The sequence below is a fragment of the Stomoxys calcitrans genome, chromosome 1 (assembly GCF_963082655.1).
Source record: "Stomoxys calcitrans chromosome 1, idStoCalc2.1, whole genome shotgun sequence".
NCBI classification, from domain to species: Eukaryota; Metazoa; Arthropoda; class Insecta; order Diptera; family Muscidae; genus Stomoxys; species Stomoxys calcitrans.
The window spans coordinates 262,735,808-262,763,341 of NC_081552.1; the positions used below are offsets into that span (position 1 = coordinate 262,735,808).

General features: G+C 40.3%; 1 protein-coding gene across 1 annotated transcript in view; it reads right to left on the reverse strand.

Moving 5' to 3' along the window:
- Positions 1–427: 427 nt before the first annotated feature.
- LOC131995122 (LITAF domain-containing protein) overlaps positions 428–27,534 on the reverse strand; it is a 47,646-nt gene continuing 20,539 nt past the window's right edge. Inside the window, exons 2-3 of the mRNA XM_059363127.1 lie at positions 6,174–6,693; positions 428–620 (exon numbers count right to left, since the gene is read on the reverse strand). Of these exons, the coding sequence (XP_059219110.1) occupies positions 515–620; positions 6,174–6,466 (399 nt within the window). The 5' untranslated portion in view covers positions 6,467–6,693 and the 3' untranslated portion in view covers positions 428–514. The remainder of the gene's footprint in view (positions 621–6,173; positions 6,694–27,534) is intronic.

A 27,534-nucleotide genomic window follows, 5' to 3' on the forward strand; every position in this document is an offset into this window, starting at 1 on the left:
TAGTATAGTATTTTATTTAATTATTTTTTTTTAGATTTGGTGTTAAAAAACTTTTATTAATAAATTGGTTTTTAATTTTTGTCTAACAAAAGCCAAAAGTTTATTTTGAGCAAAATCATAAAAAAGTCCTTGCAGGATTCCATTGATTATTTTTGTTTAATAAATTAGCAAAGAAAAATGTTTTCCATATACAACGAACATATTAGGGGAGTTTTATATATATATATATGTATATAAACATAAGTAATTGTTTAGTATTATTTTGAATTGTTTTTGTTGCGTTCGTTATAAAATTAGGCTTTTCAGTTTCCTTAATTTTTTGTGTTTTTTTTTTACAAATTTTTACTTTTCCCTCGAAGCCTTGTTTCGGTAATTATCCTTCTAAGCGTAATCCATATAGAGTGTGTATATTGTTGTTGTTTTATAAGAGCTGTATGTATGTATGTGTGTGTGTGTGTGCTTGTTGGCTTATCTTCTTTATATAGATTCTTTAGTGCGGCCTCTTTGGCATGGTTTATCGCCGATAGCGTCCCAAGTAAGCCTTGCAGTTGGGACATGTGTGATGGACATCCATGCAGTCATCGATGCAGCAGGGAATCAAACAGCAGCCAAGCCAGCATCTGAAAAAAATCAAATCCGTTAGTATAAACAAGTAAAAGCGTGCTAAGTTCGGCCGGGCCGAATCTTATATACCCTCCACCATGGATTGCATTTGTCGAGTTTTTTTCTAGGCATCTCTTCTTAGGCAAAAAAAGGGTAAAAGAAAAGATTTGCTCTGTTATTAGAGCGACCACAATTAAATTACATGTTGGAGACCTGTGTAAAATGTCAGTCAATTCGAATAAGAATTGCGCCCTTTGGGGGCTCAAGAAGTAAAATAGAGAGATCGATTTATATGGGAGCTGTATCAGGCTATAGACCGTATGTTGATGGTCATAACAAACACGTACATATGTTGATGGTCATGAGAGGATTCGTCGAACAAAATTTCAGGCAAATAATTGCGACCTCTATGAGCCTCTAGAAGATCCCAGATCGGTTTATATGGCAGCTATATCAAGTTATGAACCGATTTGAACCTTATTTGACACACTTGTTGAATAAAAGAGAATAAAATACGTCATGCAAAACTTCAGTCAAATCGGATGTGAATTGCGCCCTCCAAAGGCTCAAGAAGTCAAGACCCAAGATCGGTTTATATGACAGCTATATCAGTTTATAAACCGATTTGAACCATACTTGGCACAGTTGTTTGATATCATAACAAAACACGTCGTGCAAAATTTCATTCAAATCGGACAAAAATTGCGCCCTCTAGAGGCTCAAGAAGTCAAGACCCAAGATCGGTTTATTTGACAGCTATATCAGGTTATAAACCGATTTGAACCATACTTGGCACAGTTGTTTGATATCAAAACAAAACACGTCGTGCAAAATTTCATTCAAATCGGATAAGAATTGCGCCCTCTAGAGGCTCAAGAAGTCAAGACCCAAGATCGGTTTATATGGCAGCTATATCAGGTTATAAACCGATTTGAACCATACTTGGCACAGTTGTTTGATATCATAACAAAATACTTCGTGCAAAAATTCATTCAAATTGGATAAGAATTGCGCCCTCTAGAGGCTCAAGAAGTCAAGACCCAAGATCGGTTTATATGACAGCTATATCAGGTTATGGGCCGATTTGAACCATACTTGGCACATTTGTTTGATATCATAACAAAACACGTCGTGCAAAATTCCATTCAAATCGGATAAAAATTGCGCCCTCTAGAGGCTCAAGAAGTCAAGACCCAAGATCGGTTTATGTGGCAGCTATATCAAAACATGTATCGATATGGTCCATTTACAATACCAACCGACTTACACTAATAAGAAGTATTTGTGCAAAAGTTTAAACGGCTAGCTCTACTCCTTCGAAAGTAAGGACGGACGGAGGGACGGACATGGCTAGCTCGACTCAGAATGTCGAGACGATCAAGAATATATATATACTTTATGGGGTCTCAGACGAATATTCCGAGTAGTTACAAACAGAATGACAAAATCAGTATACCTCCATCCTATGGTGGAGGATATAAACATTACATACAGATTAAGTGCGAAGCAGCCACTGGAAGCTATGTAGAAGAGCCGAAAGGGTCTTGCATATAGCATATGACTGGGCTAGACCCAGAGGTCTCAATGTTAACCCAGAGAAGACTGAAATATGCCTGTTCACGAGGAAGACGAAGGTGGGCCAATTTAAAGCACCACGTTTCCTCAATAAGACAATTTCGATATTTGACAAGGTCAAATACTTAGGTGTGATCTTGGACAGGAAACTGAATGGGAAGTGTCACATTCAGGAGCGTACTGAGAAGGCAGATGTTGGGCACTATGTAGACGGGCTGTAGGCTCGAAATAAGGCCTGAATCCGATAGGATCTGGAGCGCGATAAGACCAATACTTACTTACGCCTCAGTAGTTTGGTGGACTGCTATGGAGAAAATGCGCAACATAAGGACCATACAACAGGTTCAGAAAACATGTTGTCTTGGCATAGGCGGAGCGATGAGGACCACGACCACTAGGGCACTGGAGACTATTCTTGATATCCGACCCATTGACATACAGATTAAGTGTGAGGCAGCCACTGCGGCTATGAGACTTAAGGGAGATAGGAGAATGGATTGAGGATGGGAGCAACTCATACCATCGCGGCATAATCGAGACAACGATAGGAAATCTGGAAGGAATGGAAAGTGATACCTAAGACGACACTTAAGGTCGAGTGCAAGGCACTGCTGCCAGCGACACAGTCTTGGATTGACGGAACCTCAGTATTGTCATCTGGAAGATCATGTTACACGGATGGATCAAAGAGAACAGAGTCGGCCTGGGGGTCTACATTGAGAACCCAGGGCCTATGATAAGTGCGAAGCAGCCATTGCGAATGGATTGAGGATAGAAGCAGCTCACACCATAGCAATATAATCTAGGCGACGATAGGAAACCTGGAAGGAATGGAAAAGGTTCCCAATCGGATACCTTAGATGACACTTGAGGTCGAGTGCGAGGCACTGCTGCCAACGGCACAGTCTTGGATTGGCGGAACCCTAGAATTGCCATCTGGAAGATCATGTGACACGGATGGATCAAAGCCAGAGGACAGAGTGGGCCTGGGGTCTACATTGAGAATCCAGGGACTAAGATCTCTTTTAGACTGCCTGACCATAATACGGTCCTACAGGCGGAGATCCGGGCGATCACGAAATGCGTGAGGTGGTGTGGTGTTAACTCGAGAACGTCGAGAATGAACATCTTTATGGACAGTAAACAGGCCATAAGGGCAATAACAACCAGGACGTAAAGATCACGAACAGTCTTGGAATGTATGGAGATTAAGGCCTTCTCTGAGGATGACACAATCCGCATCGTTTGGATGCCGGGCCATAACGCAGTAAGGGGGAATGAAAGGGCAGACGATTTGAGAATGAAGGCCAGAGGACTGCCGTCAATAAACTTGTGTAACCCAAGCCTTTCGGTTAGACGCAGTCCGAGTTAAGGGCGACGAACACTGTGGAACAGCGAAACAGTCGGTAGGACGACGAAAATCCTATGGGGTGATTCGGATCGTGAGAAAACGAGGCTATTACTGAAAGGAAGTAAGAAGGAGGTCAGTATAGCTTTTGGTATCATAATGGGACACATAGGACTACGAGCTCACTTATGCGAAATCGGTGCGGCAAGTGTAGGGCATGGGGGGAAGGTGATGGGACGTTGAAGCATTTCCTATGTCATTGCCTGGCTTTTGCGGCTAACAGATAGCGGCACTTAGTTGAGGACACATTGCCAGACATGAACCAATTTAGGGGCGCGGCATGGAAAACAATTAAGTATTTGGTAATTAGTACGGAATTCCAAACTTAGATTTTCTTTTTCAAGGTTACTCTTTTATATCCACCATCGTAGGATAGGGGGTATATTTATTTAGTCATTCCTGTTTGCAACCCATCGAAATATCAATTTCCGACTCTACAAAGTATATATATTTCGGATCGTCGTAAAATTCTACGATGATTTAACTATGTCCGTGTGTCTGTCCGTCCGTCTGTTGTAATCACTCTACAGCCTTCAAAAATTGAGATATTGAGCTGAAATTTGGCACAGATACGTCTTTTTGATGCATGCTGGTAAGTTCTTGAACGGACCAAAACGGACAATATTTAGATATAGCTGCTATATAGACCGATCTGCCGTTAAAGGGTCTAATTTCCATAAATGCTATATATTTCCGATTCCGCTGAAATTTCAAGGCTTTCCGACATATGATCCAAATATGGTTCAGATCGGACTATACGGACTATATAGATTGGATATAGACCGATCTGCCGATAAAGGGTCTGAAGCCCATAAAAGCTTTATTTTTAACCGATTTCGCTGAAATTTGAAACGGTGGGTTAATTGAAGCCTCCCGACATCTGACCTTAATATGGATTAAATCGGACTATACTTAGATATAGCTGACATGTAAACCGATCTCCAAATAAAGGGTCTGAAGCCCATAAAAGCATTATTTTTTAACCGATTTCGCTGAAATTAGAAACAGTGATTAGTTTTACGCCTCCCAAGATAGGAATCAAATATGGTTCAGATCGGTCAATATTTAGATATAGCTGCCATATAGACCGATCTCCCGATTAAGGTCTGAAGCCTATACAAACTTTATTTTTTTGCCGATTTCGCTGAAATTTTAAACAGTGAGCTGTTTTGACCCTTCCGACATCTGACCTAAATATGGTTCAGATCACTCTATATTTAGATAAAGCTGCCATATAGACCGATCTCCCGATTAAGGGTCTGAAGCCCATAAAAGCTTTATTTTTAACCGATTTCGCTGAAATTTGAAACAGTGAGTAGTTTTACGCCTCCCAACATAGGACCCAAATATGGTTCAGATCGGACTATATTTAGATATAGCTGCCATATAGACCGATCTCCAAATAAAGGATCTGAAGCCCATAAAAGCATTATTTTTTAACCGATTTCGCTGAAATTTGAAACAGTGAGTAGTTTTACGCCTCCCAACATAGGACCTAAATATGGTTCAGATCGGACTATATTTGGATGTAGCCGTCATATAGACCTATCTGCCGATAAAGGGTCTGAAGCCCATAAAAGCTTTATTTATTATCCGATTTCGCTGAAATTTTAAACTGTGGGTAGTTTTAGGTCTTTCGACATCTGTCCCGTATATGGCTCGGATCGGAATATATTTAGATATAGCTGTCATATAGACCGATCTCCCGATAAAGGGTCTCAAACCCATAACAGCATTATTTTTTAACCGATTTCGCTGAAATTAGAAACAGTGAGTAGTTTTACGCCTCCCAAGATAGGACCCAAAAATGGTTCAGATCGGACTATATTAAGATATACCTGCCATATAGACCGATTTCCCGATAAAGGGTCTGAAGACCATAAAAGCTTTATTTATTACCCGATTTTGCTGAAATTTGCTACAGTGAGTTATTTTAAGCCTCCCGACATGCGACCTAAATATGGACTAGATCTGTCCATATTTAGATATAGCTGTCATATAGACCGATGTACCGATTAAGGGTCAGAAGCTCATGAAAGCTGTATTTATTACCCGATTTTGTTGAAATTTGAAATACAAAATTCAAAAGTGACTTATATTTAGTAGACCACTCAATATCCGTGTCGAATTTGGGTCCATAAATGATCCAATTTTCACCGGTTTGCGACGAAGGGGGTATACCCGAGGTGAATGTCCAAAGTTGGGCCCGGCCGAACTTAATGCCTTTTTACTTGTAAGTATTTAGAGCGCACAACAAGCCGATTACTGCCCTTGGCGAATGTCCTTAGTGGTATGGGGCGGACGTTCGGACTCATGTATGAAAACCAGGTTCTGCATCTTTGAACGAAAGCTTGAACTGGACTATTTTAAGTTTTAGAAACAAGTTAGCTCTTGCTCTTTACTTTCAAAATTATGCATCTCATTTCCTGTAATTTAATGAGGGGTGAAATTTAAATTCTCACTGCCCGTGTTCGATATTTCATTACGTGAGCAACACGTGACACAACACCGTTTCAACTTGTGCCTTCTTGCTCTACTTGGAGGAATGTCATCATCATCATCATCATCATCATCTGTTCGAACTTACCCCAGTAATGCAATTACAAAACCAGATAAGTATGCTATCATTCCAGGTTCAGTACGTGTTGTCGTCTCAATTTCAGCATGGCACGAGGGGCATATCATATGTGTGGCAGTGCGTCCGATGGGCACAACAGTGGTAACAATGGTGGCATTTGTCGTCGCAGCCGTTGGTGGTACAACGGGTGTGAATGGGCCCACAGGTTTGACGCCACCCACAGCCTCCTGGTATGAGGGAGGTGCTGATGGTGGTGGCACATAAGTGTACTGTGGTGGAGTGGGACCTGTGGCTTTACTCATAGCGTTGGCTCCTTTTTTTGGTTACTGTGGCTGTGTGCGTGTGCGTGTGAGTGTGAGGACGGCTTTTTACTTTGACAAGTCTTTAGCTAGAACTGTGGAATATGTAAAGCAGAGAAGCCTGTATGTGACTCTGAGGTTTGGGATGTTTGTTGGATGCTTTTCACTCAGGAGGGGGGGAAATACAAAAATGTAGTCTTTATTTTTCTCGTTCCTCTAGCTGTGGTATGCTGCAAAAGAATAGAAAAAAAAGATATTAGAACACAAAATGAACGTTTGTCGTAATCAATATGGATATGGACTTTATTTTCTGTTGGCACAGCAGAAAAATCCCAAGGAGAATCAGCAGATGCACCTTTTCCTGGAACTGGGTAAATGGATATGTCAATTTTTAATGAAGTTTTGTGTGGTAAACAATTTCTTCTCACAACGATTCGATTCATCTGGGAAAGAATTGTTGCCTTCCTGGTATTGTAGAATGGTGCCAACTAAAGACTTAATTTCAAAAATTGAGACATTGAGCTGAAATTTGGCTCAGATGTGTCTTTTTTATGCACGCTGGTTAAGTTTTTAAACGGGCCAAATCGAACCATATTTGGATATAGCTGCTATATAGACGGATTTTCCGATAATGGGTCTAATGCAACCCTGCAATCAGTAGCAACGATAATGGGTCTAATGCCACCCTGCAATCAGTTGAAGGAGAGGTAACGGGAGAAAAGGAAAGAGGAGAAACGTCTATTCCCCAAAAAGATAAAAGGAAATGGAAAGACGTAAGTGTGAGCGAATTGAGATGTACAGGAATCAGAATGAAGTCCGGAAATTCTACCAAAGAATTTAACAACAAACCGATGGCTTTGGTGCAGGCACATTCTCCTGCAGAGACAAAGAAGGAAATCTGGTAACTGACACAGATAACATGCTGAGGATATGGAAAGAACATTTTACCCAACTGCTAGTGTCCGATGTTGGCGGCGAAGAGGATACCGCAAAACCAATCACTGATGATGGTATAGAATGTTTACCTCCTAGTCAGAATGAGGTCCAAGCAGTAGTGACCCGACTAAAGAATAACAAGGCAGCAGAAGCCGACGGATTACCCGCTGAACTTTTTAAGACCGGAGGCGACACGCTGATAAAGCGTATACATCAGCTTATCTGCACAATCTGGCTAGAAGAACGCATACCCGATGATTGCAACCTCAGCATACTATGTCCCGTACACAAGAAAGGAGACAAGACGGAATGTACCAACTACAGAGGAATAAGTCTCCTCCCCATCGCATACAAGATACTCTAGAGCGTACTGTGTGAAAGATTAAAACCTAAAGTCAATGAGATAATTGGGTCCTATCAATGCGGCTTAAGACCTGGTAAATCCACCCTGGACCAGATAATCACACTGCGCCAAATCCTGAAAAAGACCCGAGAAGGACCAATCAACACCTGTCATCCCTTTGTTGACTACAAAGCCGCCTTCGGTACTCCTTTACGTTCAAAGGTATTTCAAGCTATGTCTATGTTTGGTATCCCTGCAAAATTAATAAGACTCTACAGGATGACACTTACGCTGATACGCGTTCCTCACTAAGAATAGGAAAGCATCTCTCCGAACCATTTAATACCAAACGAGGTTTCAGACAAGGAGACAGCCTATCGTGTGATCTCTTTAAGGTTCCTGTTGGAGAAGATTATACGAGATGCAGATGTGAATAGATATGGCACACTAATCACAAGAGAACACATGCTGCTAGCCTATGCCGACAACATCGAAATCATAGGTCGGTCACCGGAAGTGGTAACTGCAGCCTTTGAAAGAATCGAAAGAGAGTCAATGAAAGTGGGTCTGGCAGAAAATAAGGAGATAAGACGAAATGGATGGTTTCAACTCCCAAAAAGCCTTGCACAACCGAGCAGATAAAGAAAATTGGGAAAGTTGAGAACCACAACTTTGAGACAGTCAGTAACTGTATCTACCTCGGCACCGCCGTAACCGAAACGAATGACAGCAGTTTTGAGCTTAAGCGAAGAGCAATACTGGTAAACAGATGCTATTTTGGACTAAGTAAGCAGTTCCGAAACAAGGCCACCTCTCGACAGACGAAGATTACACTATACAAGACACTGATACTACCCGTGCTGTTAAATGGTTCTGAAGCATGGGTACTTGTGAAAGCAGACGAGGCAGTACTTGGTGTATTTGAGAGAAAGATGCTTCGTAAAATATATGGACCAGTTTGCGTTAACGGAGAATATAGGCGACGTATGAACCACGAGCTGTATAACGACGATAGCATAGTTACACGCATCAAAATACAACGGTTGCGTTGGCTACGTCATGTTGTCAGAATGGATGAAGAAGCTCCAGCAAAGAAGTCTTTTGAAGGCAAGCACGATGGTACACGCAAGCCGGGAAAACCAAAAGCCCGATGGAAAGATCAAGTTGTGGGAGACACCTCGAAACTTGGTGTCAGAGATTTTAGAACGAGCGCAGAAAATCGAGGCGCTTCGAATGCTATTCTACGTTCGGCTAGTGGAACAAATGTCCTGTCATAGCCATTTAAAGTAAAGTAAAGGTCTAATGCCCACAAATGTTTTATTTTTCATCCGATTTCGCTGAAATTTGAAACACTGAGTAGTTTTATGCCTTACGACATCTAACCCAAATATGGTCCATATCGGACTATATTTATATATAGCTGCCATATATACCGATCTGCCGATAAAGGGTCTGAAGCCCATAAAAGCTTTATTTATTATCCGATTTCAGTGAAATTTAAAACAGAGGGTTATCTTAAGCCTGCTAATATCTGACCTAATTATAGATCGAATCGGACTATATTTAGGTATAGCCGCCATATAGACCGATCTCCGGATAAAGGGTCTGAAGCCCATAAAAGCTTTATTTATTATCCGATTTCACTGAAATTTTAAACATTGAGTAGTTTTACACCTCCTAACATAGGATTCAAATATGATTCAGATCGGACTATATTTAGATATAGCTGCCATATAGACCGATCTCCCGATTAAGGGTCTAAAGCCCATAATGGCTTTATTTTTTAACCGATTTCGTTAAAATTTGAAACATTGAGTAGTTTTACGCCTCCTAACATAGGACCTAAATATGATTCAGATCGGACTATATTAAGATATAGCTGCCGTATAGATCGATCTCCCGATTAGGGGTCTAAAGCCCATAAAAGCTTTATTTTTTAACCGATTTCGCTAAAATTTGAAACAGTTAGTAGTTTAACGCCTCCTACCATAGGATTCAAATATGTTTCAGATCGGACTATATTTAGATAAAGCTGCCATATAGACCGATCTCCCGATTAGGAGTCTGAAGCCCATAAAAGCTTTATTTTTTAACCGATTTCGCTGAAATTTGAAACATTGAGTAGTTTTACGCCTCCTAACATAGGACCCAAATATGATTCAGATCGGACTATATTTAGATATAGCTGCCATATAGACCGATCTCCCGATTAAGGGTCTGAAGCCCATAAAAGCTTTATTTTTTAACCGATTTCGCTGAAATTTGAAACATTGAATAGTTTTACGCCTCCTAACATAGGACCCAAATATGGTTCAGATTGGACTATATTTAGATATAGCTGCCATATAGACCGACCTCCCGATTAAGGGTCTGAAGCCCATAAAAGCTTTATTTTTTAATCGATTTCGTTGAAATTTGAAACAGTAAGTAGTCTATCGCCTCCTAACATAGGACCCAAATATGATTCAGATCGGACTATATTTAGATATAGCTGCCATATAGACCGATCTGCCGATAAAGTGTCTGAAGCCCATAAAAGCTTTATTTTTTATCCGATTTCGCTGAAATTTGAAACATTGAGTAGTTTTACGCCTCCTAACATAGGATTCAAATATGATTCAGATCGGACTATATTTAGATATATATAGCTGCCATATAGACCGATCTCCAGATAAAGGGTCTGAAGCCCATAAAGGCTTTATTTTTTAACCGATTTCGCTGAAATTTAAAGCAGAAGGTTATCTTAAACCTCCTAATATCTGACCTAATTATGGATCAAATCGGACTATATTTAGGTATAGCTGCCATATAGACCGATCTCCAGATAAAGGGTCTAAACCCCATTAAAGCTTTATTTTTTAACCGATTTCGCTGAAATTTGAAACATTGAGTAGTTTTACGCCTCCTAACATGGGACCCAAATATGATTCAGATCGGACTATATTTAGATATAGCTGCCATATAGACCGATCTCCCGATTAGGGGTCTGAAGCCCATAAAAGCTTTATTTTTTAACCGATTTCGCTGAAATTTAAAGCAGAAAGTTATCTTAAACCTCCTAATATCTGACCTAATTATGGATCAAATCGGACTATATTTAGGTATAGCTGCCATATAGACCGATCTCCAGATAAAGGGTCTAAACCCCATTAAAGCTTTATTTTTTAACCGATTTCGCTGAAATTTGAAACATTGAGTAGTTTTACGCCTCCTAACATAGGATCCAAATATGATTCAGATCGGACTATATTTAGATATAGCTGCCGTATAGACCGACCTCCCGATTAAGGGTCTGAAGCCCATAAAAGCTTTATTTTTTAACCGATTTCGCTGAAATTTGAAACATTGAATAGTTTTACGCCTCCTAACATAGGACCCAAATATGGTTCAGATTGGACTATATTTAGATAAAGCTGCCATATAGACCGACCTCCCGATTAAGGGTCTGAAGCCCATAAAGCTTTATTTTTTAATCGATTTCGTTGAAATTTGAAACAGTAAGTAGTCTATCGCCTCCTAACATAGGATCCAAATATGCTTCAGATCGGACAATAGTTAGATATAGCTGTCATATAGACCGATCTGCCGATAAAGTGTCTGAAGCCCATAAAAGCTATATTTTGTATCCGATTTCGCTGAAATTTGAAACAGTAAGTAGTTTTCGCTCAACTAGGGTTCAGATCGGACTGTATTTAGATATAGCTGTCATATAGACCGATATATTTTAATCCAATTTTGCAGAAATTTGAAACAGCCAGTTGTACAAGGAAAAGTTTAATTCAGATTTTCAACCGCTTAACCTAAAGGCTATTAAAGAGAACGTTTTAATATCCTTTTAGTCGTATTTAGTTATGTTGACGTCTACAACTTATAAAGTAACCTCATCAATTATTAGAATAAAATGGTTGATAAGATACGTATCTATAAATATAGGTAAATATTTTAAGGAGGCAATGAATGTCATTAAGTAATTGAACGACAATTTACTCAATAATAGTATGGGGACTCGAGTACACGAAAAACCAATTAAGTAACCACTGCTCAAGTAGGTCTATGAGTAAGACATTTCTTATCTGAATAACGAAATAGTAGTGCAACTACCTGTCCCCACTACCAACTCACTACAAAACAATGCCAAATGCCAGACCAGATGACGCGTAACACTAAATGGAATTTAAAATTTTTCCTTAATTTTTTTGGTCAACTTAAACATGAATTTCACCACAAGTACCCCCAATCGTAGTAAAAATGCCAATAATTGTGCTTTCTCGGAATTTTGCCGATAAACGATGGCAATGACAAGCATGGCGATGATTGAGATGATGACAATGGTTAACTGAATTGTTCACATTGTGTCACTAAGAGGTGGTGCCATTGTTATTTGCCATTATGAATAGTTAACAATAGCCGAGCTCTGTGGACCAATACAAAATGAGTTCAATATGTTATGATTATAATCATGATGGTGAAGACGACGACGATGATGATGATGATGCTCTCAATGAAGATGTATTGATTAAAGGTGTGCTTGTGGGTGGATGCTGGTGTCACGTAAACATGACTCGATTTGTTAGTTTGACATGTGTCATTCTGTAGAGGGAATCAAGTTTCGTAAGGCCTTAAGAACGGGTTTGCCCGAGCCTGAACCTAGGAAAAACCAACAGAAATTCTTCTCATTGAAATATGGGAACAATTTCGCTAAAACTGGTTTATGATTTGCGCCTTCTTTTACTTTATATGGAACAAAAGTTTCCTTGGAATATTTATTTTCGAGAATTAAAGAGCTTTTAGTGAAATATCATGCAACGAAAATAAATAGTATGTCGCTTAACTAACAGTTTAACAATATATTGGGTTGCCCAAAAAGTAATTGCGGATTTTTTAAAAGAAAGTAAATGCATTTTTATAAAACTTAGAATGAACTTTAATCAAATATACTTTTTTTACACTTTTTTTCTAAAGCAAGCTAAAAGTAACAGCTGATAACTGACAGAAGAAAGAATGCAATTACAGAGTCACAAGCTGTGAAAAAATTTGTCAACGCCGACTATATGAAAAATCCGCAATTACTTTTTGGGCAACCCAATATGTGTCTTTATCTGAATCACATATGATCGTAATTGGTCTACGAATTTAAGTTTGGATGTAAGGTGTACTCCATTCTTAAAATACTTTATTTCAGCCCGATATTCTCATGATGTCTCATTTAAGGGTGTTTTCGAGGGTGAGGTGGCCCCCTCGTGCTCTACTCTCAAATACCTATTATTTAAACCCCATATTGCCATTGGTTTAAGGGGAGTTTACACGATGAGGCGTCCCGCAAGCACATGGCCCCAAAATAGGTTATCAAATTCGTTTTCTAATCTCAAATATCGTTCATTTGGGCCACATATTGGCATGGTCGAAAAATGTTTACCCTTTGGGGGGTGTTTTGGGGAAGGGATGATGCCCTCAATACATGGTCCTACATTTGGATATAAAATTCGTATTCTACTCTCCCAAATACCTTTATTTGAGCCCCATAGTGCAATGGTCAGTAAATAACTGCTGTTTGTGGGGTATTTTGGGAAAGGGGTAGATTTAAGCTCCACATTGACATGGTCGGTAAATATGCCCCATTTAGGGGTGTTTTGGGGATTGGGGTGACCCCCCAAACACTAAACCCGAAAAATATATCAGCAACGTGCTCTATTCTGATGTATCTATATATCAATTATTTGAACCCCAAATTGCCATTGGCCTCAAAATTGGATATCAAATTCGTTTTCTAATCTCATTTGAAATCCTTATTGCAAAAGTCAACAAATATGTCCGGTTTGGGGTATTGGCCCTAAAAACTATGAATATTTAGTTCCACTCTCTTTAAGACCCAAATTGTCTTGGTGAGAAAATACGTCCCATTTGGGGGTTGTTATGGTGGTGGGACGTCCCCTAAACAGTTGGTCCCTAGTATTGATATCAGATACGTGGTCTACTCCCAAATACCTTTAATTTGAGCCCCATATTTCCATAGTCGGCTAACATGACCGGTTTGGAGGATGGGCCATTCAGTGAGTTGGCCTTGAAAATATATATCGGATTCATGTTCTAAAAACCCTCTTATTTGAGCCTCATATTGCAATAATCAGAAGGGACCCGCAGAAACATGGTCCTACATTTGGATATTAGATTCGTATTCTACTCGCAAATTCCTTTCATTTGAGTCCCATATTGCCATGGTCGGTAAATATGTCCGATTTAGAGGTGTTTTGGGGCTTGGGGTGGTCCCCCTAGCACTTGGTCCGACAATTGGATGTAAGATATAGTCCGATATAGCCCTGCTTATGGACAAAAAAAGAATCTGTGCAAAGTTTCAGCTCAATATCTCTATTTTTAAAGACTGTAGCGTGATTTCAACACGGACGGACATGGCTAGATAATCTTAAATTTTTTCGCTGATCAAGGCTTACATTTTTACCCTGTGCTGTATATTTTCACAAAAAAAGGGCCCAAGTGATACCTGCCTGTGTAAGTCTCCAGAGTAAACACAAACTTTTCAAATTTACATCATAACTTCTTGGTTTAACAACAAATAAATGAATGGTTTCTTACGTGTCGCAGGCTACGTCGGTAGAGAGAATGTTAAACATGAATGTTACTAGCCGTCACCATGGCATGCAAGCTGGCTGGCAACCAGACCCCCTAATATGCGTTTCAACGAATGCATTGTAGTTGAAAGATTTTCTACTTCATGACTATGTAAGCAGGCTATGACGATGATGCCATCCATTGTTGAAAATAAGTCACGTAGATTTCTTCAAATGCAGTGTTCTGGGAGACATCATATTTCCGTTGGAGGAGGGTTTTTAGCCCCCCCTTTTTTTGGTGTTTTACATAGTAATGCAACTAACTACCACTACTGCCTTCCTAGAATGTTGAATGATGCAATGTAACCTATCGTGGTGGTCAACCCACTACTGTTGGCAATTTTATACCCTACACCACTAATGTGGCACAGGGTATTACAGCTTTGTGCATTTGTTTGCGACGCAAAGAAGAAGACGAGTTAGACCAATTGATAAGTACACCGATAGGCTAAGAATCACTTCCTGATTCGATTTAGCTATGACCGTCTGTCTGTCTGTCGGATCAGATTTAGATATAGCTCCCATGTATAGCTTTCATCCGATATGGCATTTTAAGGTCGATTTTGGTCCGAAATTTACCTCGAGATGTTTTATTTGGCATCCCAATACGCGTGCAAAGTTCATTCAAGTCGGTTCAGATTTCGATATAGCTCCCATATACATATATCTTTTATACGATATGGCATTTTAAGGCTGTAGTAACCACAATTTTGGTCCGATCTTTTCAAAGCGTGTGTGGATCAGATTTAGATATAGTTTTGTATATATATATACATTCCATCCGAATTGGCCTTTTAAGGCTACAGAACCAAAAAACCATGGAACGTATTGTGGAACACCTTGATAAAGAGTAGGACATCCAGCGAACTGTTCAAACACAAACAGCATTCAAGGGAAGGTCGGTGGAGACTGCCCTGCACGAGGCGGTTGGCGGTATGCATTGACATCGTGGGGACCTTTAACAATGTGCGGACCGACACACTGATCCAATCCTTAGACCAGTACCGGACTGGCACCCGGTCCTTAGAGACTGGATAAACCATATGCTAAGGAGCAGGTGGATAAATTGTGTGTCCCATGGCATAAATATAAGGAGAGAAGTGGCACAAGGTACGTCAGAGGGGGGCATTTTATCGCCACTCCTATGGGTGACCTCCATAAATGACCTATTACGGATGCTGACTGAGGAGGGATTTGAACCCGTCTGCTATGCAGACGATGTAATAACACTTCTAAGGGGTAAGAATCAGAACGAGCTATGCAGAAGAGCCGAAAGGATCTTACATACGGCATATGACTGGGCTAGACCCAGAGGTTTCAATGTTAACCCAGAGAAGACTGAAATATGCCTGTTCACGATGAAGACAAAGGTGGGCCAATTTAACGCACCACGTTTCCTCATTAAGACGATTTCGATATCTGACAAGGTCAAATACTTAGGTGTTATCTTGGAAAACTGAATTGGTGTTACATTCATACAGATGTTGGGCACTATGTAGACTGGCCGTAGGCTGCCTGAAATGTCTACAGGCTCTACAGAAGCGTGATTAGACCAATTCTTACTTACGCCTCATTAGTTTGGTGAACTGCTATGGAGACAAAGTGCAACATAAGGACCATACAGCAGGTTCAAAGAACATCTTGTCTTGGCATAGGCGGAGCGATGAGGACCATGCCCACTAGGACACTGGAGACTATTCTAGACATCCGATCCATTGACATACAGATTAAGTGTGAGGCAGCCACTGCGGCTATGAGACTTAAGGGAGATAAGAGAATGGATTGAGAATGGGAGCCGCTCATACCATCGAGGCGACGATAGAAAACCTGAGAGGAAGGGAAAAAGTTTCCGATCGGATACCTGAGATGAACCTTGAAGTTGAGTGCGAGGCACTGCTGCCATCGGCACAATCTTGGATTGACGGAACCCTAGTATTGCCAACTGGAAGATCAAGTTACACGGATGGACCAAAGCTAGAGGACAGAAAGGGCCTGGAGGTTTACATTGAGAACCCAGGGACTGAGATCTGTTTTAGACTGCCTGGCCATAATACGATCCTGCAGGCGGAGATCCGGGCGATCACGGAATGCGTGAAATGGTGTGGTTCTAAAGCGAGGACTTTGAATATGAACATATTTTCCTACAGTAAAATTGCCATAAGGGCAATGACAACCAGTACGGTAAGGTCACGAACAGTCTTGCAGGAGATTAACGCCTTCTCTGAGGATGGTAAAATCCGCATCGTTTGGTGCCGGGCCATAATGGAGAAAGGGTAAATGAAAGGGCAGCCGATTTGGCGGTGAAGGCCAGAGGACTGCCGTCAATAAACTTGGTTAACCCGAAGCCTTTCGGGTCGACGCAGTCCGTGTTAAGGGAGTGGGCGACGAATGCGCGTGGAACATTGTGGAACAGCGAAACGGTCGGTAGGACAGCGAAAATCCTATGGGGGGATCCAGATCGTGAGAAGACGAGGCTATTACTGAAAGGAAGTAAGAAGAAGGTCAGTATAGCTATTGGTATCATAACGGGACACATAGGACTTCGAGCTCACTTATGTAAAATCGGTACGGCAAGTGATAGAATGTGTTAGGCATGTGGGGAAGATGATGAGACGTGGGAACATTTCCTTTGTCATTGCCCGGCTTTCGCGTCTAACAGATACCGGCACTTAGGTGGGGACACAATATTTAAAAAATGAATCAACTTAGGGGAGTGGTATTGAAAACAATTAAGGATTCCGTAAGTAGCACGAAATTCCTAACTTAAAATTTTTTTTTTAGGACTTACTTTATAATTTTTAGAGGGCACAACAAGCCGATTACTGGCTTAGGTGTATGTCCATAGTGACATGGGGCGGATTAATATCTGCACCCTCATTTCAACCTAACCTAACCTAAGGCTATAGAAACGACAATTTTGGTTCGATCTTTATGAAATTTAGCGTGAAGTGTTTCATTTGACGTTCTAGTACGTCTATTAAATTTTATCAAAGTCGGTCCAGATTGAGATATAGCTTAGCTCGCATATATATATTTCATCTGATATGACCCTTAAGGCTGTGATAGCCACAATTTATGTCCTCTCCTATGAAAATCTTAGAAGGTTCTATTCAATATTTCATTAGATATACAAAATTAAAGTCTAATTAGATTTCAACACACCACCGTAGCGCAGAGGTTAGCATGTCCGCCTATGAACGCCTGGGTTCGAATCCGGGCGAGACCATCAGAAAAAATTTTCAGCGGTGGTTTACCCTACCTTATGCTGACAACATATGTGAGGTTTTATGTCATGTAAAACTTCTCTCCAAAGAGGTGTCGCACTGCGGCACGCCGTTCGGACTCGGCTATAAAAAGGAGGCCCCTTATTATTGAGCTTAAACTTGAATAGGACTGCACTCATTGATATGTGAGAAGTTTGCCCCTGTTCCTTAGTGAAATGTTCATGGGCAAAATTTGTTCCATGCATGAAAGTAGTACGTAGGCTCGGTGGTGTATGGTATTATAAAGTCGGCTCCGCCCAACTTTTTTCTTTCCTTCTTACTGGTTTAAGTTACTCATTTCCTATGAAACATTGACGCCTAAACATGAGTGAGTTGCAGTAGTTTTGTGACTACCTGCGGTTGGCATCGTTCATGAACCTTGGCAAAATGTATGCACTATCGTTGTTAGATTTGCGGTAAATGTAGATTTATTCTTATATTTCGTGTGCGTTTTTTGCACTTAAAATAAATGTGGAAATATTGCAACTACTTGTTAACACCTTTCCCCGCACAGAATGAGCGGGAAAATGGTAATAGTCGTTTACAGATGCACCCCACACTTAAGCTTTAAAGTGTTTCTTAATCTACATCATGAAAAATTTTATGCCATGCATTAGAATGTCATTATTTTTGTAGTGGGAGCAAGGCATTACAGCTGACATTAAAGATGGATTAAATTCTCATTCTATATGCCTTCATATTAGAAATTCCAAATGAAAAATTTACATTATAAGGATTATATTGATAATCTTTAAAATGGGATAGGTACGTTTAAAAGCAATTTACCACATAAGAGAAAGACTTATGCTCATTTTATTCATATGCCGAATTTCAGCAGGATGGCTTCCAGGGACTCCTGAAGTGAAATTGATGAATGGATTGATATGGGGGCTATATGATATTTTAAGATCCAACAAGTAAAAAGGCGTTAAGTTCGGCCGGGCCGAACTTTGGATACCCACCACCTAGGGTATATATGTGAACCACCTTTCGTCAAAAGCCGGTGAAAAATTCATAATTTATGCAGCTTTATCGAAATATGGTCCGATTTGAACCACATTTGACATGGATATTGAGTGATCTAAAAAGTACAAGTCATTGTTCAACTTGGTAGAACAAAATATTTGTCTTTTTGGCAGCCATAACCAAATATAGACCCATCTGAACCATATACGACACGGATGTCGAAAAGCCTAACATAAGACACTGTGTCAAATTTCAGCGAAATCGGATTATAAATGTGCCTTTTATGGAGCCAAGACTTAAAATCGGGAGATCGGTCTATAAGGCAGCTATATCCAAATCTGGACCGATCTAGGCCATATTGAAGAAAGTCAACGAAGAGCCTATCGCAACTCACTGTCCCAAGTTTCGGCGAAATCGAACAATAAATGCGCCTTTTATGGGCCCAAGACCTTGAAACGAGAGATCGGTCTATATGGCAACTATATCTAAATCTGGACCTTATTGAAAAAAGTTGTCGAACTCACTGTCCCAAATTTCGGCGAAATCGGACAATAAATGCGCATTTTATGGGCCCAAAACCTTGAATCGAGAGATCGGTCTATATGGCAGCTATATCCAAATGTGGACCTATCTGAGCCAAATTAAAAAATGGGGTTGGAGGGCCTAACACAACTCATTGTCCTAAATTTCGGCGCAATCGGACAATAAATGTGCCTTTCATGAGCCCAAAACCTTAAATCAAGAGACCGGTCTATATGGCAGCTATATCCCAATCTGAACCGATCTGTGCCATATTGCAGAAGTATGTCAAGGGGCTTAACTTAACTCACTGTCCCAAATTTCGGCGACATCGGACAATAAATGCGCCTTTTATGGCCCAAAACATGTAATCGAAAAATCGGTCTATATGGCAGCTATATCCAAATCTGAACCGATCAGGGTCAAATTGAATAACGATTTCGAAGGGGCTAAGACAACTCCCTGTACCCAATTTAAGCGAAATCGGACAGAAAATGCGTCTTTTATGGGCTCAAGACCTTAAAACGAGAGATCGGTCTATATGGCAGCTATATCCAAATGTGAACCTATCTGGACCAAATTGAAAAATTATGTTGGAGGGCCTAACATAACCAACTGTCCTAAATTTCGGCGAAATCGGATAATAAATGCTCCTTTTATGCGCCCAAAACCTTGAATCGAGAGATCGGTCTATATGGCAGCTATATCCAAATCTGGACCGATCTAGGCCAAATTAAAAAATAATTTTGGAAGGCCTAACACAACTCACTGTCCCAAATTTCGGCGAAATCGGACAGTAAATGCGTCTTTTATGGGCCCAAGACCTTGAAACGAGAGATCTGTCTATATGGCAGCTATATTCAAATGTGAACCGATCTGGACCAAGTTAAAAAATGATGTTGGAGGGCCTAACACAACTCACTGTCCCAAATTTCGGCGAAATCGGACGATAAATGCGCCTTTTATGGACCCAAAACCTTGAATCGAGAGATCGGTCTATATGGCAGCTATATCCAAATCTGGACCGATCTGTGCCAAACTGAAGAAGAATGATTAAGGGCCTGTCCCAAATTTCGGCAAAATCAGACAATAAATGAGCCTTTTATGGGCCCAAGACCATAAATCGACAGATCGGTCTGTATGGCAGCTATATCCAAATGTGGACCGATCTGGACCAATTTAAAAAAATGATGTTGGAGGGTCTAACACAACTCACTGTCCCAAATTTCGGCGAAATCGGACAATAAATGCGCCTTTTATGGGCCCAAAACTTTGAATCGAGAGATCGGTCTATATGGGAGCTATATCCAAATCTGGACCGATCTGGGCCAAATTGACGAACGATGTCGACTGGCCTAACACAACTCACAGTCCCAAATTTCAGCAAAATCAGATAATAAATGTGGCTTTTATGGGCCTAAGACCCCAAATCGGCGGATCGGTCTATATGGGGGCTATATCAAGATATAGTCCGATATAACCCATCTTCGAACTTAACCTGCTTATGGACAAAAAAAGAATCTGTGCAAAGTTTCAGCTCAATATCTCTATTTTTAAAGACTGTAGCGATATTTCAACAGACAGATGGACAGACGGACGGACATGTCTAGATCGTTTTAAAGGGTCGGAAATGGATATTTCGATGTGTTGCAAACAGAAAGACAAAATAAATATACCCCCATCCTTCGGTGGAGGGTATAAAAATGAGGTCAACATTGAACATTCCTTCCAGGAGCCGCCTATTATATCAATGAGTTACATCAGGTTCAAGTTGCTAAGAACTATGATAAGAAGCCTGCGAGTCCTTACAGCGACGGAGCTGTGCCAGCGCTGAAAAATATTTTGATGCTTTTGCCAAGATTCAAACTCAAACGCTTAGCCATCTTAAGTGACCTACAAAGTAGCGACTCAAACAAGCCCCACCAGCACCAAAATTGTCATCGTGCCTAACTTACCGGTGAATTGAAAGCTTGTAATACAAAAATCGATTATTGGCAACGATATTCCACCAAGTTGCTGTGTCATCTTTTAAAGATTTTGACACAATTTCAAAATTCTAACAGTGCACATTTCGACCAAATGTATGACTTTTAAATTACGTAGTTAGGTATATACATAAGTAAGAGAATAATTCATATGAAAATATGTACTTTCATGTGGCTTCCTTCCTTTTAGCACTTGCTATAGTGCTGGTGTCCTGCAATTTGCAAAAGCCGTTTTGTGTCTGTCACCACAACTGGGAAAATGCCAACGTACCGCAAGTGGCGTGACTGTGCTATGAGCCATGGATGGGTGGGTATGTGTCTGATGACACCGTAGGAGTTCCTGAAATTTCCCACCAACAACCACTTTACACCACCAACCCACTAAACAAAATTCTAGCGTGTTGAACAATCCAGAGCCAGTGTGTGATTTATGCCATGGTCCTAGTTGACCGACTTTAGCTTTTGGATTCTATAAAATATTCAGAGGCTTTTGTTTACACCAATCAATAATTACATCCGGGTTGCATTTAGCGTACGCCCTTTTGTTATGAAAAAAAAACCCACCTACCACTGAATGTTGCTGTACTAATGCATGTTTTATCCTGTCGAGTTGTGTGAGAATAAATTTATACTTCTAATATTCTAATAAGGGCATGAACTGCGCAATAAGTGCAAGGATATTCCATGAATTGCATACTGTTTGCATTTAAAAGAAATAAGTAAAAAGGCGTTAAGTTCGGCCGGGCTGGCTAAGGCAACTCCCTGTCCCCAATTTCAGCAAAATCGTATAATAAATGTGGCTTTTATGGGCCTTATACCCTAATTCGGAGGATCGGTCTATATAGCAGCTATATCCAAACCTGGACCTATGTGGGCCAAATTGGCGAATGATGTCAAAGAGCCTAACACAACTCCCTGTTCGAAATTTCAGCAAAATCGGATAATAAATGTGGTCTTTATGGGCCTAAGACCTTAATTCGGAGGATCGGTCTATATGGCAGCTATATCCAAATCTGGACCAATCTGAGTCAAATTGAAGAGGGATGTCGAAGGGCCTAACACAACCCACTATTTCAAATTTCATCAAAATCGGATAGTAAATGTGGCTTTTATGGGCCTAAGACCCTAAATCTGCGGATCGGTCTATATGGGAACTATATCCAAATCTGGGCCGATTGGCAGAAGTATATCGAGAGGCTGAACTTAACTCACTGTCCCAAATTTCGGAGACATCGGACAATAAATGCGCCTTTTATGAACCTAAAACCTTAAATCAAGAGACCAGTCTTTATGGCAACTATATCCAAATCTGCACCGATCTGTGGCATATTGCAGAAATATGTCAAGGGGCTTATCTTAACTCACTGTCCCAAATTTCGGCGACATCGGACAATAAATGCGCCTTTCATGGGCCCAAAACATTAAATCGGAGGATCGGTCTATATGGCAGCTATATCCAAATCTAAACCGATCTGGGCCAAATTGACGAAGGATGTTGAAGGGCCTAACATAACTCACTGTCCCAAATTTCAGCAAAATCGGATAATTAATCTGCCTTTAATGGGTGCAAAACCTAAAATCGACAGATCGGTCTATATGGCAGCTATATCGAAATCTGGACCGATCTGAGTCAAATTGAAAAAGAATTACGAAGGGCCTAACACAATTCACTATCTCAATTTTCATCAATTTCATCAAATCGGATAGTAAATGTGGCTTTTATGGGCCTAAGACCTAAAATCGAGAGATCGGTCTATATGGCAGCTATATTCAAATCTGGACCGATCTGGGCCAAATTAAACAAGGATGACGAAGGCTCTAACACAACTCACTGTCCCAAATTTCAACAAAATCAGATAATAAATGTGGCTTTTATTGGCCTAAGACCCCAAATCGGCAGATCGGTCTATATGGCAGTTATATCCAAATCTGAACCTATCTGGGTTAAATTGACGAAGGAAGTCGAAGGGCCTAACATAGCTCACTGTCCCAAATTTCATCAAAATCGAATAATAAATTTGGCTTTTATGGGCCTAAGACCCTAAATCGGAGGATAGGTCTATATGGGGGCTTTATCAAGATATAGTCCGATATAGCCCATCTTCGAAATTAACCTGCTTATGGGCAAATAAAGAATCTGTGCAAAGTTTCATCTCAATATCTCTATTTTTGAAGACTGTAGCGTGATTTCAACACCCAGACGGACTGACGGAAGGACATGGCTAGATGGTCTTAAATTTTTACTCCGATCAAGAATATATATACTTTATAGGATCGGAAATGGATGCTTCGATGTGTTGCAAACGGAATGACAAAATGAATATACCCCCATTCTTCGATGGTGAGTATAAACATTGGGTACATAATATTTGAAAGCTGAAGGGAAGGTATTCTATATACCCAAATTTTCAAACACTCCATATTTTCGAACACTCCATATTTCGGAAATTGGTGAACCAGATTTCGGAAATTGGTGCACCAGATTTCAGAATTTCCGAATTGGTGATTAAATCGAGTTTTCTTGGTGAAGCCTAATCGAAGAAGACTAATAATTTAACAATTGTTGTCAAGTTTATAGGCCAGCTGATATATAAACCCATAATGACAATATGAACCTCAATTAAAACTAAGCCCAGACATATTGAGGCTGGTCCAGCTTCTAGAATGGGTACACTAATTATCTCTATATATAAAAGAGTTGCGTCACTGACTGACTGGCTGATCGAACGATTGACTGATCATCGCCTAGCCCAAACGGCTAAAGCTAGAATCATCGAAATTTGCACAAATGTTGGTATTGGCTCATAGGTAAGGGATAAGACAGAATGTGGTGATATTCGTACGTTTCGGTACTAAAAAGTTCGAAATGGTAAATATTTGGTCAGCGCAAATGGAAAGGGCTAGAAGAATCAAGATGGACTCAAATTAAAGAGCGTCTCGAAAAAAAGTTTCAGTGAAAAATGTTCGTAAAATTGTACCTAAAGTGGGAAAAAGAGTACGTTTGGTTCGGCAATTGGTACAATTTGGTACTTTCTTTATTGTGGCAACCTAAAGGCTGGTACTATATTCGTTTTTCAGGGGTTAAGACACATGTTTTTCTCGGTTAGTTTTTTTAAATTCATCATTGTTTTATGTAATTTGTTTTGCAAATAATTGAATCAATGAAAAAATATGTGAACACTTGCTTTAGTTGAAGAGCTTGAAGTTTTCCTACATTACTTTTTCAAAAAAAAAAAAAAAAACAACAACAACAAAACACGCATATAACCGAATTCAATTGAAAATTTGTCTTAGTAATCAATAAATTTTGCTTTATAAGAAACCCCTCAAAGATAACACAAGCGATGATGTTTTAATGTGAAATTTGGCTGCCCATTGAATTCAAACTGCCAAACTCCCAAAAGGCAAAAAAATACCCATTGGCCGTCTATCTGTCTGTCCGTCTTTGGGCAAGTGACTTCTAGCCATTGATTTCATCTTTAATGGCGCCAATGGAAGAAAAAAATCATTTCATTTTGGCAAAATTCAATTTGCAATTAGCCAAATGAGCAAAACGGGCTAAAGGCGAAAATACATTTCGATATTGAATGCGTTTTTTGTGACCACACCGAAATAGATCTATTTCAATTAATTATGCTCAACAACTCATCAGTCCTAATGACTTTTGTGCATAAAAGTTGGTAAACCACAGCGTTGATTGCAAAAAGGGTTTAAGTATAAAATAAATAAAAGCAGTTAACAGAATAAAAAACGTATTTAAGTCTTAAGACGTTTACGCAGACTCAATTTAGTACTTTAATTGGCTATGACAGAACATTTTTTCCACTAGCCGTAGAACGCAGAATAGCGTTCCAAGCGCCTCGATCTTCTGCGCTCATTCTAAAATCTCTGACCCTAAGTTTCGAGGTGTCTCCCACAACTTGATCTTTCCATCGGGTTTTTGGTCTTCCCGGTTTGCGTGTACCACATACAGCTCGTGGTTCATACGACGCCTATATTCTCCATTACGAAGAATCTTACTCTCAAATACTCCAAGAACTGCCTCATCTGCTTTCACAAGTACCCATGCCTCAGAACCATATAGCAACACTTCATCTGTCGAAAGGTGGCCTTGTTTCTAAGCTGTTTACTTAGTCCAAAGGGACACACACACATAGAAGGTGTTCTATAGTCTCTTCTTCCTCAATGTCCCTACAGCTGTTGTAAAAGTCGTTGCTAGCAACCTACAGTTTGTCAGCATGTTTTCCGATTTGACAGTGACCTGTCATGACAGACACAATGATTAAAACGTCTGTTCTAGCCAATGACAGCAAAGCAGACTTGACCTCTTCAAGTCTAGATGAGGCCACATAGTTTTGGAACGCTCACAGCCCCCTCTTTGCAACCATCTATCATTCGTTTCCCTTCGGGCCTGGTTCTGAAAACTTAGCTTACATGTCGCTAGAGGCATACCCACAGATGCCAGTGTCCCTGGAGTGTGTAAGGTAGTTCCTAGTCTCGCAAGGTCGTCTGCTGTAGAATTCTCTGGGATATCACTGTGGCCCGGCACCCAGAACAGGTGAATTTTGAACTGTTCAGCCATCTCGTTAAGAGATCTGTGACAGTTTAGGGCGGTTTTTGTGTTCAGAAATACGTTCTCCAGGGGATAAAAGACTGCCTGGCTATCTGAGAAGATATTTATGCCCATCGTCGTCATGACATAATTTCTTAACCATTCCACCACTTCCTTAATTGCAAGGATCTCTGCTTGATACACACTGCAGTGGTCGGTTTACCTCTTTGATATGTCCAGTTCTAGATCTTTAGGGTACACTCCAAAGCCCACCTGGTCTTTTAAGTTGGAACCATCCGTATAGAAGTCTATGTAACTTCTGTTACCAGGGATATCGTAGTTCCAATCGGTTCTATCAGGAATAGTGGTACAGTAATTTTTATCAAAAAAGCGGCTCAGATAGGGTGTAATCTACACTGCCTGGGACATCGGATATTGTATCAAGTATAACACAGTGTCCGTGGCCGCCACTTGACCAATGAGAATGCTCCCTTAATCTCGCAGCAGTGGTCGCTGCAATTTGGGTAGCCACAATGTCCAGAGGCATAAGACGTAGCATTTAGTTCAGTGCATCAGATGGTATCGTCCTAAGTGCGGCTGAGAAACAAGCCATCCTTTGGATCCGGTTAAGTATTGAGCAGCAGGTGGACTTTTGAAGTGCCGTCCACCAGACCACAACATCATATAGCATAATAGGTCAGACAACTGCAGTATATACCCAATGCATGGTCTAAATCCCCACCTTCTGCCAATGGCTCTCTTGCAGTTGTATAGGGCAATAGTGGCCTTTCTTGCCCTTTCCAAAATGTTGGATTTGAAGTTCAGTTTCCTGTAAGGCGGTAATATGTGCCTCGTACTTCTCTAAAACATCCGCCAGCGCGTATACTGCACCTTCTCTATAAAGAGTGCGGACATTCCAGGTGTAGATCCGCAAATCATGGTGCTTTCTTCGTTTGCGTGGTTCGTCAACGTTGGGGGGGGGGGCGTTTTTAGTATTCCTTAGTTTCTCATAGTAGTTCTCATAGTTTTCCGGGGGCGGGTTGCTGACCCAGCGCCCCAACCGCATGGGTTTTGTGGAATGTTTCCCTTGTTGTGGCGAGCCGCTGGCTTCCACCCGCCCCTAACCTGCGAACAGACGCTGATGTTGACCATTGGTTATTTGAAGGTGCCAATAACTCGCCTTTTCATCTCGAGTAGCATTGGAATTCAGTATTTAATAAAAAACCAGTGCTACCTGACTTCTCACTGAGATTATCCTCTATTACGCAGACTTGGTGTAATTTTCTCTACAGTTTAACACCACATGATTAAATTCGCATTTTTAAATCCATTAAAATTCACAGAGATTTTGTCTATCGACTTAGTCTAGTATGGAATAAAGGCTCGATAGTTAAAAATAGCTAATACCAGATACCAATGATGAATGCTCTCATGCTGTGCCACCAATCGCCCATAATGATGACGATGTTGTATGAATGAATCATCAGAAAAGGCAACCTGACAAATACTACTCGTCTGACTGAATGATTTTATTTTTTTTTGTGGAAAATGAAAAACTCAATGGTTTTCTTTATGAATTTGCAAAAGAGCGTTCGTTTTTTGGTTTCTTTTTTTTTTTTTGTTCAAACACAAAAATATTCACCTTGACTGATGAAAAAGAGAACATATACAGATTAATAATAAAACAAAAATCGGTTTGTACATAAATAAACGTCTGTTCATTCATTCAATGCTAAGTATTGGAATATTTGGAATTTTAATGTAGGGCAGCGATTTAAATTTTGCCATGTACGGATCAAAATACCTATTAAAAAACAGAAAAACTGTTTTGATAATTTGTTAAAAATCAAGGTTAATCCAAATAATGGAATTATTTTATTT